The sequence below is a fragment of the Panthera tigris genome, chromosome D3 (assembly GCF_018350195.1).
Source record: "Panthera tigris isolate Pti1 chromosome D3, P.tigris_Pti1_mat1.1, whole genome shotgun sequence".
NCBI classification, from domain to species: Eukaryota; Metazoa; Chordata; class Mammalia; order Carnivora; family Felidae; genus Panthera; species Panthera tigris.
This window is the reverse complement of record NC_056671.1, coordinates 22,559,332-22,581,003: the sequence shown is the minus strand read 5'-3', so window position 1 is coordinate 22,581,003 and position 21,672 is coordinate 22,559,332. Positions and strand designations below refer to the sequence as shown.

At 45.6% G+C, this 21,672-nt stretch overlaps 1 protein-coding gene and 1 long non-coding RNA gene across 6 annotated transcripts in view; one reads left to right on the top strand and one right to left on the bottom strand.

The window, feature by feature from the left end:
* The window catches only part of OSBP2 (oxysterol binding protein 2), a 191,257-nt gene that overhangs the window by 4,374 nt on the left and 165,211 nt on the right, over positions 1–21,672 (top strand). For 2 of the 3 annotated variants that reach the window (XM_015537686.2, XM_042961992.1), the window contains exon 1: positions 9,436–10,147. The exons of the other annotated variant lie outside the window; for it this stretch is intronic. In XM_015537686.2, coding sequence (XP_015393172.2) covers positions 9,471–10,147 — 677 coding nt within the window. In that variant the 5' untranslated portion in view covers positions 9,436–9,470. Of the gene's footprint in view, positions 1–9,435; positions 10,148–21,672 lie in introns of those variants that run through there. 3 annotated transcript variants of the gene reach the window in all.
* On the bottom strand, positions 2,254–10,437 carry LOC122232519. Of its 3 annotated transcripts, XR_006209845.1 has the most exons (4): positions 10,353–10,409; positions 10,089–10,270; positions 4,037–4,120; positions 2,254–2,385 (listed from the first exon to the last, which is right to left on the bottom strand). It is a non-coding gene; the product is annotated as an uncharacterized LOC122232519 (long non-coding RNA). The 3 variants fall into 3 exon arrangements; XR_006209844.1 differs by having other exon boundaries at positions 10,089–10,437; XR_006209843.1 differs by lacking the exons at positions 10,089–10,270; positions 10,353–10,409 and adding an exon at positions 9,025–9,333.

Genomic DNA, 21,672 nt, shown 5'->3' with positions numbered 1-21,672 from the left:
TGGTACCTCCTTTGGGTTCTACAGGAAGAACTATTGGGGCTGCGCTTGCCCTGTTCAACCCTTTAGCCACTGGAAATGCTGCCCACAAGCCTTGAGGATTCATGTGTCCTCACTCTTCACTGCCACAGTGAGGTTTCATTCATCTGATGTACATGGGCTCTGTAGTTGCATGACTCTGAGTCGGAATCTCAGCTCTATCTCTCAGGAGAAAGCTATTTTACCCTCCACCCCCCCCCCCCATTTGGAGCTTTAGTTCCTCATCTGATAATGGGAATAATTGTGGTATCTACATTATAGGCTTGTTCTTAGAACTCAGTGAGCTAATGCTCACATCAGGAACATGATATGAGGCCTGGCACCTCATGGGGTAAATATGAAGAGGATTGTGGTGGCGATTGTTGAGATGTACTTGGAGTTGACATGTAACCTCAAGAGGCAGCCTGGTGCGGGGTGCCTAGGTGGCTCAGTTGGTTAAGCTCAGGTCATGATCTCATCGTTTGTGGGATCGAGCCCCGTGTCAGGCAGCATGTTGACGGTGAGGAGCCTGCTTGGGATTCTCTCCCTTTCTCTCTGCCCCTCCCCTGCTTGTGCACATGCTTTCTCTCTTTCTCTCTCTCTCAAAATAAATAAATAAATAAACTTTTTTATTTTTAAGAGACAGCCAGAGAAAAAAAGAGGAGAGTGAGCCCCCCAATTTGCTCTGAGACCCTGGGCAACATACATCCCATCTCTGGGTCTTGATGGACTTCTCTCTTCCCTGAATTCTAGTTAATTGCTCAGGAGGAAGAGGATGGACTGAGATACATCTATAACCCATTCAGGGCCTCAGAGCCTCTGTAAGTCAATGACTACCTGGGGGAACCTGGTCATGGAGCAGTGGTCAGTCACTGGGGGACCCCAACCAAGCCTTCCTCTGGTGGTTCTATGGGGCCAAGTACACAGGCTCTGCAGGATGAAGTGGTCACAGGGGAAAAAACAGTTCCTTAGCTTCATTCCAAATGTAAATTAGAGGACCAGGAGCACCTCATCCTGTGGAACCTAGCTTTCCAAGCTTATTTCCTGTGTTTCTTCCCATGAGCCAAACCTCATGAATTCTCTTCTCCAAAGAGGCCTCTTGATTTTCTACCTGGAACCTTTGATCCTACTGTTTACTCTGCTAGGAATACAGCCCTCCCACCTCTCCACTTGATATTCAGCCCAGACCCTTCAGGGCCTGACTCCTGGTCCACCTTCATGAAGCCTGCCCTGAGGTTAGCTCTCCTTCCTGGACCTAGACCCACCCCATCTGTCTCTCATACCTGGTGTTGTCATTGTCTACCATCCTCCCTTTGTTCTCTAATGGGACTGGGAGGTCCCACTAGGCAGGGGTTGGACAAATAGGCAAAAGGGAGACTTGGCTACCCCTTTGTGAAATTTGTGTCATGCACCACCATTTTCTCTGGAGCTCCCAGGTCATTTCCAAGAGGTTTTCTATTTTCTTTTTCCTTCTACCGCTTCAGAGATTCTGCATACCCTAGCACTGAGGATTCTTTGACTACCCAGAAAGGTTTTCAAACACAACCTAGGATTTCTATCACTCTAAGCAGAGGGCAAAACAGAGGTTGCTAACCAATAGTCCTCTCAGGGCTGACAGTGGGGATATCGAGTTTGATCAACACCATGTTTTCCGTGCTGTGAAAGTTAAGCACTTTGAGTGGGATATCCAAGTTCTGATTAGCAACAGCCCCAACCACCACCATTGGCCAAGTGCGTTTACCTCCCTGGCCCCTGAAGACATGTGAGTTTGTGATCACCCCTAAGTGCCAGAACATAGGTTCCTTTAAAATATTTAACTAGTTTCTACAACTTTAAACTTACACTTTATACAAAATTGAAATGTACAGGGTACATAATGAAATGAGAACTTCCCACTTCCTCCTCTCTGGGACAACCAAGTTAACAGTTTCTATGCATCTTTCCAGAAATGTTCTAAGATCACAGGTCCTTAAGATGAAGTTCATGGTCTTCATAAACTATATGTAAAATTTTAGATGTAAATGCTGATTTATAGATTCTGTAGGTTTCATCAAAATCTTATAAGAGTCCACAATCCCTCCCCCCCCCCCCACACACACACATTAAGAACCACTGACTTTGAGACTTCTAGTTCAGGAGGCACCAGTAGCACCCATGTTGGGCTCCCATCTTTCTTGAGACTCCAGTGAAATAGAAGTATAGTAAATTCTACAAGTACTAAACACTCAACAGCCAAGAGAACTAGAAAGAAGACTTTATTTAACAGGTATTCATTGAAGTCATATTATATGAAGAGTCTTCTTCTAGGCCTTGATGGTAGAGCAGTGAAATAAATCTGATAAAAATTTCTGACATCCTGGAGCTTATATTCTAATAAGAGGAGACATAAATAAACCAAAGAAATCATTTAGAAGGTGACAAATTCTGTCGGAGATAAAGAAAACAGTTAAGGGGGCTTGGTAAGGCCATGTTGGGGCGTTTCAGTTTTAAAGATGGATAACTGATGAATGAGAAATTTCAACAGGTGCTTGGAATGTGGAAGAGGATGAGAGCTCTTGATGAATGTATCAGGTGGAAGTAGCAGTCGAGAATATTCTCTTAGCCAACTAAAGAGGAGACAGGAGTCAGTTGGCTTGAAAAAATCCATGGAGGCTTTGGGCTCAAAGTCAATAGGTTATGGAAGAAGGGAGGAGGGAGAAAAGGGAACTAAAATAGGACATTTTATTCCTTAAGCTAGTTAGTAATCTCATGGGTGTCACTTGTACTGTTATTTGTATGCCCTACACATAGTTTATAATATTGTTTTGTATCTACTCAGTATATAATAAACTCATACACAACCTGGGGTGGATGGGAATGGAGGGGGGGTTGGATAACTGCTCCAACCTACTGTCCTACCCTTCTCTATACTCAAGTTTCCAAAGTGCAGGTAACATTTCTCCCAGGCAGAAAACAGTATGGCTCTTCTCTAAAGAAATTGAATTAAATATCTGAGGTCAGGGGCTCCTGGTTGGCTCAGTCGGTTAAGCATCCGACTTTTAATTTCGGCTTAGGTCATGATCTCCCAGTCCATGGGATTGAACCCCACATCTGGCTCTGCACTGACAGTGTGGAGCCTGCTTAGGATTCTCTCTCTCAACACACACACACACACACACACACACACACACACACACACACACACTGACTGCTCATATTTGCTCTCAAAAAAAATGATAAAATATGAAAAAAAAATTTTTTTACTAGTCACCTAGAGCTTGCAGTGTGGATGTTGGCACCACAGAATAGAGGCCTCCTGACTCTGCTATCTGTGATTCTCCCTCACACAGGGCTTCCAGCCAGGTATTCTCATTTAGCAAAAGGGCCAGAGGTACAACAGACCTAATTGTGTAATAGCAGAAGAAACCCACACCAACTCATTTTACGAGGTACTCACTAATGGCCATACAGCCAGAAAGTGGTTAACCTGGGATTTGAACAGAGGCCTTCCTTCCAAACTTGTGCTCTTAGCTACCTGCCGTCCTGCCTCCCTCTCAGCTCATGCATATCCTTTCCTGGGGAAAATGAGGCACAAACTACTGTCAACATCTGTGCCTACAAGCCTATAGGAGAATCTGTCTGGATTTTGAACAGAGACCAATGGGAACTGAAAGGCCTAGTTCTTATCCAGTTAGCAATGTGACCTTGAGCTGACCTCAGGGGTAAGTGGTGGCTGTGGCCAGCTCTGTTGCATGAGGTTGGATCAGCTATCCCAGGGTCTTTCAGCTCACAAGGGCCTTCACTGACTGTCACTCTTAGGATTTTCCTGTTCCTAAGGTCCTCAGGGACAGTCAGGGAAGGCTTCTTTTGGGGGTGGGAGGCAGGTGTCTGGAATCTCTATTCTGGCACAGGTGGACAGGCTTTGTGGATAGAAAACTTTCTGTTTGAATCTTGGCTTCCCTTTTGCCCATGGTGTGACTGGGGGCAGGCCTTTAGCTCTGTGAACCTCAATTTCCTATTATGTAAACATAGGGGAACTTACAGAGTTGTTGGAAAGGTAGGAGGTGAGTTCTGTAAAAGGCCCAACATTTGTAAAACAAAAGCAGTTTCGTGGTAATTTTCAAACCTACACAAAAACAGAGAAAACAATATAATGTATGCCTGTGTACTCATCACCCAACTTCAACACTGTCAACATCTGGCCATTCTTTTTTCATCTGCTCCCCACCCACCTCATTCTTTTTAAAGCTGTATTATTATTATTTTTTGTAATTTTTTAAATGTTTATTTATCTTTGAGAGAGAGACGCACAGAGAGAGAGAGACAGAGTGCAAGCAGGGGAGGGGCAGAAAGAGAGGGAGACACAGAATCCGAAGTAGGCTCCAGGCTCCAAGCTGTCAGCACAGAACCCATCATGGGGCTCGAACTCATGGACTATGAGATCATGACCTAAGGGAAGTTGGGATGCTTAATTGGCTGAGCCAATCAGGTGCCCCTAAAACTGTATTATTTTAAATTAAATCCAAATATCATATAATTTCACTCATAAATACATCAGAATGTATCTCTACAGATAAATCCTTTTAAAAAATCACAATACCATTATAACACATATAGCAAAATTAACAATTTCTTAATATTTCTTAAAACCCACTCTTTGTTCAATATTACCCGACTGTTCTGGAAATATATTTTTTACAGTTGGTTTGTTTGAATCAAGACCCAAACAAGGTTCACATACTGCATCTGGTTGATATGTCTCTTAAGTCTTTAAAATTGATAACATTTTCCTTTTTCCATCATTTTTCCTAGGCCATGTATTTATTGAATAGGCCATTTGAATATAGATTTTCTTATTTTATGGTTTTAATTTGCATTTCCTTGATGATGAGTGATGTTGAGCATTTTTTTTCATGTGTCTGTTGGCCATCTGGATGTCTTCTTTGGAAAAGTGTCTATTCATGTCTTTTTCCCATTTCTTCACTAGATTATTTGGTTTTTGGGTGTTGAGTTTGATAAGTTCTTCATAGATTTTGGATACTAACCCTTTATCTGATATGTCATTTGCAAATATCTTCTCCCATTCCATCGGTTGCCCTTTAGTTTTGCTGATTAGATTTTCCTATTTTATGAATTTGACTGATTGACTCCTTGGGTCATTTAGCATGTTCCTCTGTCCTCGGCATTTCTTTTGTATTGATCAAGCCAGAAGCTTGATTAGTTTCAGGTTTAGAGGTTTCTTTTGGAGGGAAAAGGAGGGAGAAGTAAAAATACTTCATAGGTGGTGCTATGAGTTTCCTACTGGGTCATATCCAGAAGCACATAATATCCTGTGGTTTCACTTTCAGTGATGTGAGATTCATCTGTAGATTCAGCTGACAACAGCCTGATCAGTCTTTATGAAGTTGCCCATATACCCCATCACTAGGAAGCTTTGATGATCATTGCCTGGATCCATTATTTCATTTGGGGTTGCCAAAAGATGATGTTTTCTTCTAAATTTTATTTTATTTTTTAAACATTTATTTTTGAGAGACAGAGCGTGAACAGAGGAGGGCCAGAGAGAGAGGGAGACACAGAATCCAAAGCAGGCTCCAGGCTGTGAGCTGTCAGCATAGAGCCCAACGTGGGGCTCGAACCCATGAACCATGAGATCATGACCTGAGCTGAAGTCGGACACTTAACCGATTGAGCCACCTAGGCGCCACTAATTTTATTATTCCTTCTGCATTCATTAGCTAATACGTCTGTAAAGATTTTTCCCTCATAAACTCTTTGGTCACTATGAGATAGGGTTTGTATAAGAAAGGAAGGATACAGCCTTAATTCTTTCTCTTTATTTTCAGTTTTCAGAAAAATGAATTGGTGCTGGTCACCAAAAGCAACCTATAAGTTTTTGTTTTTGTTTTTGTGTTTTTTTTTTTGTAACTTTAGGAACTTGTGGGGCTAACTTCTGGATCTTTATATATTTGGTGTTTTGACCCATTGTAATCATTATTCTTTTGGATGCTCAAGTTGTCCTGTCTTTGGCCTGTGGGAGTCCCTTTAAAGATGGCATCTGAGTCCTTTTGACACACAGCAGTCTTGACTAGCCTCTTTACTTTCTGGCATGACAAAATATCTCAGGCAGGCTCATCTCGCATATTTCCTGCCCCAGACTTGGAGACAGCCACTTCTCCATTAGGTGGAATCTGGCACTTTAAATGTAAAAAAAATCTCCCAGGAGACCCCAGTGCCCAGGAGGCCCACTTTCTGTACGATATAGGGTATTCCTGATTGTATGGTGCCCATCTAGCTTAGCTCCCTGTTTTATCTCCTTTCCAGCTTTTTCAAATATGCTGAGCTCTTTGTCATTTCCCAGACAAGGTCTTCTCTCCTGATTTGGGACTTTGTGCACACTGATTCCTTTGTCTTAAATGCCCTTCCACTTCCTGCCCCTCTGACTCAGTGCAAGCCTTGACCTTTCTTTTTTTAAAAAAAATTTAATGTTTATTCATTTTTGAGAGACAGAGGGCGAGTGGGGGAGGAGCAGAGAGGGAGACACAGAATCTGAAGCAGGCTCCAGGCTCTGAGCTGTCAGCATAGAACCCGATATGGGGCTCGAACCCATGAACAGTGAGATCATGACTTGAGCCAAAGTCAGATGCTTAACCGACTGAGCCACCCAGGCGCCCCACCCCCCAAACCTTGCCCTTTCTGTGACACCTTCTTCACTCACTCTGGCAGGTGACTTAGATCCTATCATCCATTTATTGAAGTAGTCAAAACAGATCATTAAACTTTTAATAGTTGGCTTCCTTCCTTGGGGTTGCAAACACATCTGGCACATACATAGCAGGCACTGAGCTTTTCCTATCGTTGTGGCTATTTTCCAAGCTTATTAACCTTGGTCTCATCTCTTCCTGCTCTGGCTTCTGTTTAATACATTTCACAGAGCACCCTCTAGTTAAATAGCTAGAAAATACTTACTAAACACCTACTATGCCAAATGTGCTTTACAGACATGATTTTATTACTCTCAGCCAGTGAGGTAGGGATTATTATCCTCATTTTACAGATGAGCAAGAGGAAGCTAAGTGAGGTGGCTGAAGTTCCCATAGCTAGGTAGTGGCTGGGCTGGGATTTCTGTAGTGGATCTGACGCACAAAGCCCAAGATTTCCCTCCACATCACTGTCCATCAAAGTGTGGTCAATGATCCACCCACTTCAGAAACCCCTGGGGAGTTCATTAAAATGCACACTCTTGGATTCCATCCCAGATCTACTGACTCAGAATCCCAGGGAGATGGGGATGGAAAACTGAATTTCTAATAAGCTTCCTTGGGATGAGCTGAAACAATTATTATTTTTTGAATATGTGAAACACACACAGTTAAAACATTCAAAAGGTTCAAAGGATATAAATGAAAAAAGCAAACAGGGGAGGGGCAGCTCCATTCCCCAATTGCCCAGTTCTCAGAGGCAACCATTTTTCCTTGACTCCACACACTGAAGTTTGAGGGCCATCTTTGTATTTAGCCGATACATCAAGAGAAGCAGGTGTCTGCACTCCAGAGCCCACAAAAATCTGCAGGTAAGATCACCGTTCAAGGGCCGGTCCCAGAGTCACCAGCAAAGATGGCAAGGAGTTCTGTTTGGGCAGTGCCTACACAACCCATTTCTAGGACTTTCCAACTTGCTCTGCTCAGTCTATCACTTCATGCAGGAGGATGGTCCCTGCACAGACAGTCTTATCACAAGCAAAGATCAAGAAAGAACTGGGCAAAGGGAAGGTAAGACACATTAGGATGAACAGAGGGGAGCCTGCACAGAGGTCTAGAGATGGAAGGGTCTGGGTAGGAGTTCCAAATCTAACATTTCCATTTGTATTTCCCATTATTTGTGGTAGCCATGAACCTTTCCCTTTAATATCAGTATTATTGGGGCACTTGGGTGGCTCAGTCCATTAAGCATCTGACTTTGGCTCAGGTCATGATCTCACAGTTTGTGAGTTCTAGCCCCACATTGGGCTCTGTGCTGACAGTTCTGAGCTTGGAGCCTGCTTCAGATTCTGTGTCTCCCTCCCTCTCTCTCTCTCTCTCTGCCCCTCCCTTGCTTGCACTCTGTCTCTCTCTTTCTCTCTCAAACATAAACATTAAAAATTAAAAAAAAATCAGTATTATTTAGGGGCGCCTGGGTGGTTCATTCGGTTAAGCATCCAACTCAGGTCATGATCTTACCATTGGTGAGGTCAGGCTCCGCTAACAGTGCAGAGCCTGCTTGGATTCTCTCTCTCCCTCTCTCTGCCCCACCCCCACCAAAAATTAATAAAATTTATTATTTTATTACTAGATTAATTAAATAGATTAATATTATACAATATATAATATAATAATATATGTAATATTAATACTAATACTTAATAGATTAAAAGAGCACGCCCCCGTGTGCTCTCTCAAAAATTAATAAACATTAAAAAATCAGTGATATTTAACTTTTCTGGTATCATAGACTCCTTTAGGAATCTCATGAAAACCGTGGTCCGTCTCCCTAGAAAAACGCACAGATACATAAAACTCTGCAGCCTATGGCAGAAGCTTCACAGCCAGCCAGCCAAGATTACCCAGGATATCCAGGAGGTCCAAGTTAAGAATTCTGCTTTTAGATGTTCCTTTATATATATACTTAAAACGCTCAGTTTACAAAAACTCTCTATTCTTTAGAGAGCCTGAACTATGTCGCCACTTGCAGCGAAGTGCCCTGCTGGCCTTGAACTAGAGGCCAGCTTGCTCAGGAGGCGGAGGCGGCCGTGGCTTCGGCCATTGAGACAGATCGTCGGCTAGTCGGGGGGCGGGGAGGGTGGTGGTGGTGGTAAGGACCCACAGATAGGTAATGGCTCCCGTTGGGGGCGGTGGGTGTCCTCCTCAGCTTTTAGCATCATCCGGCTGGGTCCCGGTGCTTCGGGCGCATTTCACGGTTTTTGAGCACGGCACCACCTGCTCTCCGCACCGCCCCACCCCCGCTTTCCTGGGTTTTGGGGAGCGAACCCACCCCTGACAGGGAACGCCGGCGCTGGGCGCGGCAGGCAGAGCTGCGCTGGAAGCCGGCGGGCTCCGCATTCATCATTGTTCCCCCAGCGCCTGGCACGGGTTGGGGCGCAGGCAGGGATGGTGGCCTGAAGCGCGCGGTCCCTTCCGCGTCGCCCGTCGCCAAGCTCTAGCGCCACAGGTGTTTCCAGAGAGCCTTCCCAGGGCCAAACCTGAGCCAGGCGCTGGCGACGCGAGAGAAGGACAAGGGTCCAAGTCTGGCCCGCTGAGCGCGGGGAGGACAACAGTCAGCTGGCGCAGGCAGCGCCGGGCGCACGGGGCCGCGAGGGGACCTGCGCGTGCCCCCGCCCCGTGCCGCGCGCTCGTGACGGCGCCCCCGGCCCCGCCCCCGGCCTCCGCCTCCCGCTTCCCCCTCCCCGCGACTCGGCCGCGCTCCGGTCGGCGGGCTCTATGGGGAAAGCGGCCGCTCTGTGCCGAGGCGGCGGCTGTGGCGGCCGCTCCCGCGGACTCTCGTCGCTGTTCACGGTTGTCCCCTGCCTGTCCTGCCACACGGCGGCGCCGAGCATGAGCGCTTCCACGCCTGGCCCCGGGCCGGAGCCCAAGCCCCAGCCCAAGCCTCAGCCCCAGCCAGTGCCGAAGCCTGAGCGGCACCCTGTGTCACAACAGGTGTCGGAGCCAGTTTCTGAGCCGGTGTCAAGACTGGAGCCTGCGTCTGAGAAGACGTCCGACCCAAGGCCAGAGTCCAGACCGGGAACGGAACTGCTGCTGGGATTGGGGCGGGGGTCAGGGCCCTGGCAAGAGTTGGGCTCAAGTGTAGGGGCTGGACCCTTTCCCAAGACCTCGCCAGAGCAGTTACCGGCACTCGGGCCAGTAGCCGGGAGCGTGCCCTGGACCAAACCCGAGCCCGGGTCGCTGCCGGCGTCAAAGCCGCTACCCCTTGGGCGGCCTGGACAGGCGAGGACGCCTCTTGGGGTTCCAGTGTCAGGGACTGGCACGACCTCCACTGCGCCCATGGCTTTACTGCCTCTGGACAGCTTCAAGGGCTGGCTGCTCAAGTGGACCAATTACCTGAAAGGCTACCAGCGGCGCTGGTTCGTGCTCAGCAACGGCCTGCTGTCTTACTACAGGTAGGAATGTGCCAAGTTGGGGCATCTGACGTTGGAGGGTGGTGATGCTACAGTGATGGTGACAGAGGGCGTCTAGGGTTGGAGGACACTGCCACTAGCCTAGGGATGTTTGGGAACAAGCCCCTAGCAGGAGAAATAATATCTCTGGCCAACCTCTAAAGGCTGGGGGCCCTGACCTCTAATGGGGGAGCTCCCCGCCCCTCACCTCCACCTCCTCTGACAGGACCTCTGACAAGCTTGGGTTAAAGGAGTGAGTGGGGACATGGAGGGAGAGAGTGTTCTGGGGCCTCCAGGCCCCTCTGGTCTTGGTAACTGTGGAACCTCAGGCAGCCAATCAGAGTCAGTTCCCCCAAAGTCTTTGATTCTGGTTCAGGAGCTAAGATCATTGTGTTAAGGACTGAGGGGGACAGTCACCTTGTTCAGTCCTTGGGACCCACTATGGGAAGGACTGTTTGTTCCCCCCTTAGTTGGTCATTTAGTTTATTTCCCACTTTTCCTGACACCCCTGGTTGCCAGGCCTTGGGAGGGGCACAGCAGACTCACAGATGCGTCAGATACAGTGTCTGCCTTTTAAGGGCCCATCTTAGCGTTCTGTGGAGAACCAGAAGTGTCCTGCTGGGTTTCAAGCAGCATGGGTTTCAAAATTGAAGTCGGGTAGTGAGATAGCTAACACTGCCCACTGAAATGGATGAAAGGGGGAAAGATACTGAAGGCTTTCTCTCCTTTCTTACTGGCTATTGCCTTAGTGTATTTCCTGGGGATGGTTAGTTTCAACATCGAGGTCTTAGATCACTCTATGCCATTGGTCCTCAAACCTGAGCCAGCAGCAGAATTCCCAGAAGGGCCACAAAGTACTTGCCCCTCTGCTGTGTTTCTGAGGCAGTGAGTCTAGGAGGACCTGAGATTTGGCATTTCTCCCAAGTTCCCAGATGCTGCTGCTCTGGACCACGGTCTGAGAAGAACTGCTCCATTGTCATTGCAAACATGAGGGCCCTGCCTTGCTGTTTGCTGAAACTCAGGTCACCTTGGTCACTTCACTTGGCCAAGCAGTATGCCTTCAGGTCACTCACTATAGGATTTATATGACCTTCTCCAGCTTTCTTGGGACACAGCTTCTAGAGGATGTTTCAGTCTATGATGCCCCTGAGAATTCAAGAGCTCCACTGGACTTAAGTGATGGCTCCCACTCCAAAATGGGGATCACTGTTGTTAATTCCCGAAAAGGGAGAAAGCTGACACTTTTCATGTGCTTTTCTCATGTGATGTCTTGGTGCCCCTAAGCTCACTCAGCTGTGCCATCCGGATCACACAGAACAGTGTTCTTAGAGTTAGGCAACCAAATGAAAAGAGACCCTTTTCCAAATGGTGTTTTATCCCACTTACCATTCTCTGTCAGGTGTATAAACACTTCACCAAGACATGCAATGATAGGGATCATCAGTGATTTGCTATAAATATGTCATTGTTAGCTATAGACCGCACTGTTTTACGTTACATTCACATCGTCCTCACCACCACACTGTTGTACAAATGAGGGGTTCTGAGATTTGACAGGAGGATGTAGCTTGTCAGGAGTCACTGGCCCAATAGGCAATGGAGAGAGATTCTGACCTGGGCCTTTAGTACTCCATGGTCTGTGCCTGTCCCAGATGTGTGTCCGGATGCCCACGCATCTCTGAGTTAGCATTGTTGAATCATCTGTATTTACCAGGTATTACTAACCTATAGGGATCAAGGTAATGTTTATGAATATGGGGTCCCCCGGTTCTAGTGGAAGTAAAACCTGATTGCATTCACTTTTGTTTTGTTTTATTCTAGTTGAAAGGGCAAAGATGTCCCATTTTCTTTTCTTAAAAATAACTGTGTGTAGACAGTTGGCATTTCAAGGTTATCTTAAATGTGCAGATTCTTTGGGTAACAAGAAAAATTCTTATTGCTTGCTGATAAGGTTGTGGGGACAGATACTGGTTTGTGGGGTGGAGGGGGAGGGAACAAGTTTCTTGTGTGTGTCCTTGCATAGTCTGGCTCTGTAGTTTTGCTTTTGGACATTTCTAGACTCCAAGATGGGCAGAATTGTTATTTGACTTGTCTGGGTGGAGTGAATGATTCCTGACATTTGTACAGCCCTGTGCCATCATTTAGTCCCATGTGAGCCTTTCCATGAATATGTCCTCATTCCCATTTTATAGGAAGAGAAACTGAAGCCAAATGACCAAACTTCAGTGGCTTACCCAGAGGTGCCCACTTGTACGTGGTGCCACTGGAGATGGGTAAGTCTCCAAGTACAGAAAAGGCCCTTCTGAAGCGGAGCCAAAATTGCCACTTCTTCCTGGCACTTCTGTTCTGCCCTCTGGAATACCCTTTGGTCTGGCCCTCCTCGTGCTTCTCAGCAGTTCAGATGTTTGACACCACACCGCTCTCCTGTCTCTGCTTCTGATCTGAATCCTGCCATCCTGCCTGCTGTGGTCAAGGATTGAGTGCCCTGTAGGCCTGTTGCTCACGGTGCTGACAGCAGTGGGGTGGGTTACCCAGGGCTCTGTCTGTGCCTGCTCATGTGTGTTCTCTCCTCACCCTCCCTGGAACCCCGGCTCTCAGTAGTTCTCTAAGTGTGTGTGGCTGGAAGAGAGGCAAGGTACAAGCTTGTGGACTGAAGACAGGGTGAGAGAATTTTTGCTCATGATCTCTCTTCCTTAGGGGCCAGGTAGAGCCAGGTTTAACCTGTTGGGCTGATGCGCCCTGGTGGAGAAGGAATCAGAGCCATTTCTCTCACAAGCTTCCCTTTTGGAAAGACCACTCTGATTTTATTTTATTATTATTTTTTAACTAAGTGAAGCCTGGTGTTTGGAGAAATGTCTTCAGAGAAAATGTGGGCACACATTTCTTGTGCTCTCTCTCCTAATCCCATCCTCCAGCCTCCCTCCCTCCAGGGTAGCCACCATCCCAAATTTTGCTCACTATCCTCTTTCTTTCCTTCTTATTTAGTTTTATCTCCTTTATGTACAGTTTAAAAGCCCCATATTTTTCATTTCAGCCATTTTTAACTTGATAAAAAGAGTATTGTACAATATATGATTTGGAGAGGGGGGACTCATTTTGACTGCTGTATAACAGTCCAGGATGTGAGTGTGCCACTTTCATTTATGCATTTTCCTGTTGATGGGTGACCATGATAATTCTAGTACACATGCAGGGGTTTCTCTTGGGTGAAATTGCCAGGTTGTAGGAATGTGAAAATTCCCCTTATATAATGCCCAAACTGTTGGCCAAAGCGGTTGTATCAATTTAGACTCCCACCGGCGGTTAATAGATTTTGTGGATTTGTATTCTTTGCAACACTTGGTATCATCAGCATTGATTTTTACCAATCAAATAGGCATACTATGGTATCTTGTCATTTTGGCCTGAATTCCTCATTATTTTTACCTTAATGGAAAGTTAGTGGAGGTTTGGATTAGAATTTCTCTATTAAGTGTGACTTCTTCAGGTACTTCTGTCCTGGATTTTGCTTGAGAAGCTCATTTGATCACTTAAGCTTATTCTAGGTACATAGTGAGAGAAAGTACATAGTGCCAACAGCTGGGCTTAGTAACAGTCATGTTATCAGGATTAAAAAAATACTCTAAATATTGTCACATGTAAAAACAATTTCTGGGAAGTATCAGGAATTGTTGGCAGGTATTTACTTCTTTCCAACAATGTGCTAGGAATATAAATAAATACAGGAGTTACGGTTCTTATTCCATTGCTAGCATTCTTTTTTTTTTTAAGTTTATTTATTTATTTATTTTGAAAAAGAGAGAGAGCACAAGCAGGGGAGGGGCAGTGAGAGAGAGAGAGAGAGAGAGAGAGAGAGAGAGAGAGAGAGAGAGAGACTCCCAAGCAGGCTTTGCACTGACAGTGGAGATGTGGGGCTCGGACTCACAAACTGTGAGATCATGACCTGAGCCAAAATTCAGAGTTGGAAGCTTAACTGACTGAGTCACACAGGTGCCCCTCTATTGCTGGCATTCTTAATCACATATCTGTTTGGATACAAACAAAGAGAATATGGTTTGCGCTCAGTTTTTTTTTTCTTCTTTTGGTTGTTGGTTCCCATGTATCCCTAGTTCTCTCATCTCACAGAGAACATGTGATTACATGACATTAAGGAAGAATTCATAAATGATGTGGAATTTTCAAAGGTATCATCTTCAGCAAGTCCTTAGGGAAAGACCATTTCACGCATATTGCTTTATCGACATTAATGACAAAATTGATTTGGTTAAGCAAAATTCAGCTTTGTTTATACCAGTTGCCTATTCAGTGACACTATAAATGACATTTGTTTCCCAGGAAATGATTTGAAACAGGAGCATGTGTTTTAATTTATTTGTTGTTCAGGCTGATCTGTGCAGGTAGGCATGGCTAAGACAGTTAGCAAGGGAGGCCTCAAAGAAATTAGTCTGGGTCTGTAGGAAAGAAGGCTTCAGTCAAGTGAGAGTAAAATTTGAAAGCCTTTTGGTGAGGAAGACCATTGAACATTTGGTGAGCTGGGCCCATTGTGGGGTTGTGGCCAGGTGAGAGAAGATGGCACACTAAGACATCTTTGCCTCTAGGATGGATCATGCACTCATTCTTCCAGCAAGACCATCTCTCAAAAGCCACTATCACAGAGACTGGGTGCCAGGAAATAGTAGTGTCCTCAATGTCACTTTAGGTAATACTCATAGGACAGATATGGGAAAGTTGCAAAATGTCCCTGAAAAACGTGAAGTTAAGAGTGCAGGTCTGCAGGTTAAGCCACTGGGGTCTCTACCCTAGAAGATGGTGGCCTTACCACATTGGATTCGGCTTTAAAATATCATTCAGTGTTTCATACCGTGAGACCGTTAGGAAGCTGAGAAGAAATGCGTTGGTTGCTAATGTGTCCACATTTGTTTGAAGTCTATTTTCTTCACATTTAGCATAAGGGTGTGGCAAAAAGGTCGTGAGTGGACTGGTAGCATATTTTGGAGAAGCACAGTACACACCAACATTCTTAGCAAGGTCTGGTGACACGAATTGTAATTTTCCCCACCAAGCCTGCTCCTCCTGCTAACTTTTCTTTCTATGAATAGCTGCAAACCTCTGAGTCATGCTTGCTGCCTCCTCCCTCCCTATTCTGACATCAAATGGAATTGTGAGCTCTGCCTGTCTTTCTCCTCTAGTCCCTCCTCTCCATTCCTAGTGCCACATTGTGGTTCAGGTCTGCCTTCTGCTTCACTGGTGTCCCAGCTTCCAAATTCTGCTCTGGACAGCTCATCCCCACCCAGTGGCCCTGGAGTTGCCTTGTCTTCTTCAGGATTCTTTTTCAACAGTTCCATCCCTTGTGTTCATACATCCCTGCATTGGTTTTCTCCTGTTTGAAATGCCCACAGTGGCCCCTGACTGATCCAAGGGCCATGTCTTCCTTCTCTGGGTGCCACATACACACAGTGTGCCCGTAGGCATCTCTGCAGATAGCTTTGCAGCAAAGGAACATCATGGCCAAGTGCAGCATCTTTGTATTCTGCATAGAGCCTAGCAGGGTGCTTTGCTGTTGGCATGTTCTCAGTAGCTTGGTTAATCTGAATGGATGAGTAAGTGAATGAATGAGAATTGCCAGCAATTTTATGAGATTTCAGAAAGCCAAGTATGTTAGTGCCAAACTTGGATTTTCTTAATTTGTTTTCAGTTTTAAAAACTTGTTTGCTGGAAGGAGATTTGGATGATAAGTGGGAGATTACTGGCTTAAGCCTGGCGTGCCAGAAAAGCTACAGTCATAAAATAGAGATTATCTGGATATATTATGTTGACAGATTTGAATGTGTTGAAATAGGCTTTTCAATGAAACAGTAACCTCTTTCTGTGTTCCTCATTTGTATTCCCATAGGGTTACAAGTGTTTGTGCATATGGTCTCTATATACCTAAGACGATTTGTCACTTCATAAAGTTGGAGGAATGGGGAGCAAAGATAAAGCTATTAAAAGGGCTTTTTGTGATTTTATCGCTCCTTCAAAACTAGTTTCATGTTCACCAGAAGGTTTGCTTTGCACACGCTCCATGTGTAAGACCCTGTGGGAAGCAGGCCATGAATCAGAGGTGAGGCTCCCACCCCAAAATGTTAGAACCAATCAGGTAATAGGCCCTCACATCTGTGGGATTCTCCGCAGATATCAGAGGGATTTCCAGCTTATGGTTTCAGTGAGGAGTGCAGACCAGGAGTGCTGTTCTATTATTTGGAACAAAAAGTAGGAGCTCATGGACAGCACCAGGGACAGCTCACGAACTCCACCACCTCACATTGGGGAGACCCCTAGTGTGGTCTTGTGTCGACTAACTCCAGGTTACATAAGGAGCTAGGAGGACTCCTACGACTCAGCATCTATTTGTGCTTACAGCTATGCTTTATTACAGTGAAAGGGGGCAAAGCACCATCAGCAAGAGGAAGGAGGGGGCATGAGGCGAAGTCTGGGGAAACCAGGTGCAAGCTTCTGAGAGTCCTTTCCCAGTGGAGTCACACAGAACATGCTCAATTCCTCCAGCAATGACATGTGAAATGTTGCCAGCCAGAGAAACTCATTAGAGACTCAGTGGCCATGGTTTTTACTGGGGGTTGACCACATGGGTACCCTCTGCCTGGCATATACCCAAAGTCCAGACTCCCAGAAGGAAAGAAGGTATTCAGCAGAGACCACAGTTTTGTACAAGTAGTTTAGGCACAGTGAGCCACCTTTAGCAGTTAGTGAATAGGGGGGGCCTTCCCCAAATCCAGGTTCCCAGATGCCGGCCAAGGGCAAATCTCAGGTGCAGGCCTTTCAAAGGATAAATGGTCTCAGGCCAGCCGTGTTAATTCTTTTCTGCACAGCTCTGACTTCCTTCCTCCTTGCAGACTTCAGTGATGTCAGGCAGGGGTAAGGGCCAACACTTGCTCTGGTTCAAGGAGAGTAAGTGCTTACCTTTGGCTTTGAGTGGCAGAGTGGCTTCTTATTTTCTATTGGAGAAAGCATGTGCCAGTCGTGCAGGGTATGGGTGTGGCCTGCTGCTCTGTATGTCTGAGGGCCTTCTCTATGGAGCTCTGGTCACTTGGTTGTCCCTTTATCGTTTCAAAGACACTTTTGTAATCTAGACCTTCCCCAAGACCCTTTGGTGACTTGGATTTTGCATATGTCTAGGGTACACTTGCTACATGGACTTCCTTCCTCTGCAAGTACTTATGTGCCTTTGATGGAATGTCTGGTGTGAGTTCTTCAGCTGCTACTGACCCTTGTGCCTTCTTCGGGAAGGGTCTGTTAATCCAAGATTGGGGCCTGATGAGCAGTCTGGAACATTTGCGACAGTAAGCATACACCAGCTCTGGTTGTATCTTTTATTGAGGGCCAACGATCTATAAGGCAGTGTGGGAGATAGACATGCATACCACGATCAGACCACTGGGTGGAGGAGGAAGGGGAGGAGGGGAATCCGTACCCATCTTGGCCATTAAGTAAAAGGCCAGCAGTTCAGACACAGTGTTGTGGGGGAGCTCCCAGGAAGTTGGGTATCCAAGCATGCAGCTTTCATGCCTCTGTAGTCTTCTGGGGTATAGTTCATAGACTATGTCAGCAAAGAAAGACAGGTCTGTGAAAAGGGTGTGAGGTTCCTTAACTAGGATCAATGTCTGCTTGTCCTAGGGGGAAAGAAGTACACTATACTGTAAACTCACATACAAGGAGTAGGAGATGGTAAGAAACACCCCGAACAAAATTGAAATTGGCAGCTTGATGTGTGGTGAATCACACATACCAGGTGTCACCACTCAGAGATGTGGCTTTAAGAGGCTCCTTTCATAATCATACACATGAAGCAAACTGTCAGTGAGTTTCAGGGTCATGCTGGGTGTTGTATGTTTTTTTTTTTTCTTTTATATGGGACTACTTCCTGCGTCTGTTTCCGTTTTTAAGAGTTCTGATCACTAAGCTTCATTCCTCTTGACACCTCATCACATGCTCAGCCACAGCTCTGCGCATTGAAGGCTGATTTAACAATCTTGACTCATACCATTTGATCTGCTTTGCTGGGCCATTGCCTAAACCAAGAAGAGGGCATATGGCATTGCTGAGCTTGCATAGAAAACTGCCAGATTGTGTTGTTCTGAAGCAGCAGTAGGTACTGTCTTCCTGAAATATAGTGTGTGACTTTCCTGGGCTCACCATTCATTGTCCTTCCCAGCTGAGTGCCCCTTCCCTTTCTCCCCCTCCCTCTCTCTCAATCCCCTGGCCTTGACCCTTCTTCTATCTAATTTGCCTTATTTCCCCTCTGCAAACCACATGACCTTCAGTATCCTATTCAAATCTCTATACTGGCCATCCCTTCATCCCCTCTTCATTGCTATAGACATCCTAACTGACAGTCTTAATTCCAAGTCATCTCAGGATGAACCTGCCTGGATTCCCCTGTGACGAGCTGGGCTGGCAGAACCATTCTTCCTCTGACGCTCTTTTGTTTCGTATTATATCATTTGGCTGTGCACCCCTATTAGCAGGATTTTGGTTTATCTCCCTCTATAAGATTAATACCTGGCTCCTCCCCTCCATAGCCTGGGGGTGTGTTTTCTCACTGTAGTGTTCCCTGGGGTTCTGGGCATAGTGTCTTCTACTTAGTAGAGTCTCAAATTCCTGTGAAGTCTTTTTTTTTTTTTTTAATAGAAGACCTTTTGTAATTTTATTTATTTATTTTTTTTACATGCTATAAAGACTCAACATGCTATTGCAATAGCCCAGGGGACATCACTGAATTGCCAGGAGAAATGGAGTGACCACAGAGGCTATACATCGCTCAGATTTTCGCTCCTTTCCTGAGGCTTATTGTGAACCAAGGATATGTGACATTATTGAGAATTCATTGTACTCATTTGTATTTAATCGGGGTGCCTGGGTGGCTCAGTCAGTAAAGCATCTGACTTCCGTTCAGGTCATGATCTCACGGCTTGTGAGTTCAAGCCCCAGGCTGGGCTCTGTGCTGACAGCTCAGAGCCTGGAGCCTGCTTCAGATTCTGTGTCCCTCTCTCACTCTGCCCCTCCTCTGCTCGTGCGCTCTCTCTCTCTCTCTCTCTCTCTCTCTCTCAAGAATAAATAAAACATTAAAAATTTTTTTAAAATTCTTTGGAGTGGGGTGTCTGGATGACTCAGCGAGTTAAGTGTTGGACTCTTGATTTTGGCTCATGATCTCATGGTTGATGGGATGGAGACCCATGTCAGGCTCTGTGCTGACAGTGCAGAGCCTGCTTGGGATTCTCTCCCTCTTTCTCTGCCCCTGCCCTGCTTGTGTACTCTCTCTCTCTCTCTCTCAAAATAAATGAGTAAACATTAAAAAAATAAATAAAACTTTGGTGAAGAAGTTTAAACATATGCATTAGTAGACAATAGTATAATAACCCCCCGTGCACCCATTACCCAGTTTTAGCAATTACTAAGTTTCTGGCCAATCTTATTTCATCTCAGTCTCCTGCCAATACCATTTCAAAGTGAATCACAAATATCACATTTCACCTGTAAATGTTTCAGTATATCTCTCTAAAGGATAAGGATTTTTAAGAACTTATCTGCAATACCATTGTTACACTAAAAATAATAATAATTCCTTATTATCACCAAATATCCAGTGTCCACAGTTTTAATTGTCTCAAATGTTGTGAATGGTTTTTTGATACATTTGTTTGTACAAGGACCAAAATGAGGTCCACCCATAGAATTTCACACAGTCTGGGTGTTGCTGATTGCATTCTCTTCGTGTCAGTTAACAAGTTCCTGTGTCCTCTAGTTCTTTAATTCAGCAGATGGATCTAGAAACTTGATCCAGGAGGTAATGTGTTCTTCCCTTTAATCACAAGATTTCAAAATCATGAGTTGGTTCTTATCTTCTAATGGTGACCAATCTGTTTGGTTTGTTTTCTCAAAACCACTATCATCTCATGGATACAAACATGTTTGCCGTGTGTCGGCCCACTGTTGTATTGCACTTAATGATGTTTCTATTGTCCTGCCTTGTCTTTGCCCTCAGGGGGGCCTCTTCAGTTGGTTCTGGAGTCCTTTGGATAGGACTCTGATGGGATTAAGAGTTTCCTGTGTCTAGCTTGAAAACATGTTCCAGGCTCTTCTTGCACTTGTCTTGTCCCAACCCTGGAGTCAGTCAAGGCTCCAATTTCATTCTTTTGCATGTAGACATTCAGTTTTCCCAGAACCATTGGCTGAAGATGTCCTTTCCCCATTGAGTGGTCTTAGTACCCTTGGCACCATATATGCAAGGATGAAAATCAAACCTATTTGGAAAACATGTATACTTATTGGATAGGACATTGTGCCATTTCAGGGTCCACCTGCAGCTCCGTTGTCTGGGACTGTGGGAAGTTTATCCAAGAAAACAGACATCTAAGTTCCCTTCCCATATCTCTAGGTTGCTGTAACCAGCTACTAAGCCCCCCACTTGCAAAAAAAAAAAAAATGATTGTGATAGCATAAGAGAAAGTGGGTTGAAATCAAAAACAGTCAGTTGGGTTGCTGACAAAGATTGCTGACAGGTATCTGCATTTTGGCACAAGAGACTCCTTTTTCATCTTCTAAGCATCCCAAATACATACAACCACTGCTTATTCTTAGGACCAGCCTCGTCTCTGCCTCTCCAAGATCATCTTCTGGTTTCTTCCTCTACTGTCACACCACAGTGACAGTGGGCTCTGTGTACTCTTTTTTTTTTTTAAATTTTTTAAAAATGTTTTATTTATTTTTGAGAGAGAGACAGAGTACGAGCAGGGGAGAGGCAGAGAGAGCAGGAGACAGAATCCACAAAGCAGGCTTTAGGCTCTGAGCTGTCAGCACAGAGCCCGATGCGGGGCTTGAACTCACAAACTGTGAGATCATGACCTGAGCCAAAGTCAGATGCTTAACCGACTGAGCCACCCAGGCACCCCATGTGTATTCTTAACAGGGGAGAGGTTAGATGAGAGTTAGAACTGGGTCCTCATCTCACTTGTACTCCTGGATCAGGCAGCCCCAAAATAAATCACCCCAAAATTCAGAAGTTTAAAGCAAGGGGGGTTTATTCTTGTTTGCATATCTGCAGATGGCTGGGGCAGCTCTGCCTCCAGCAGCAGCACCTGGGACACTCCTCTGCTTTGAACAAGTAGGCTAGCAGAGTCAGTCTTCTCCCCATGATGGTAGAAGTGTAGGAGGCCGAGCAGGAAAGGAAGCACCCTGGCTCGAGCCCGCACACCTTTACTCTGGTCCACATTCTGTTGGCTGAATCAAGGCATATGGCCTCTTCCAATATCAGTGGGGCCGGTGGGGACCCACTCCCCACTGTAGTGAGTGATCCTCCAAAGTCCAATGACAAAGGGTGTGGACATGTAATTGTAATTCATGAAGGACATTAGGAATTGGGGAAAATACTTCAGTCTATCCCAGCCTCTAACCTTCCTTCCAATGATCCCACTAATCATCTGTAAAATAAAGGGGCTGGACTGGGAGACCTATGGAGTTCCTTTTAGCCC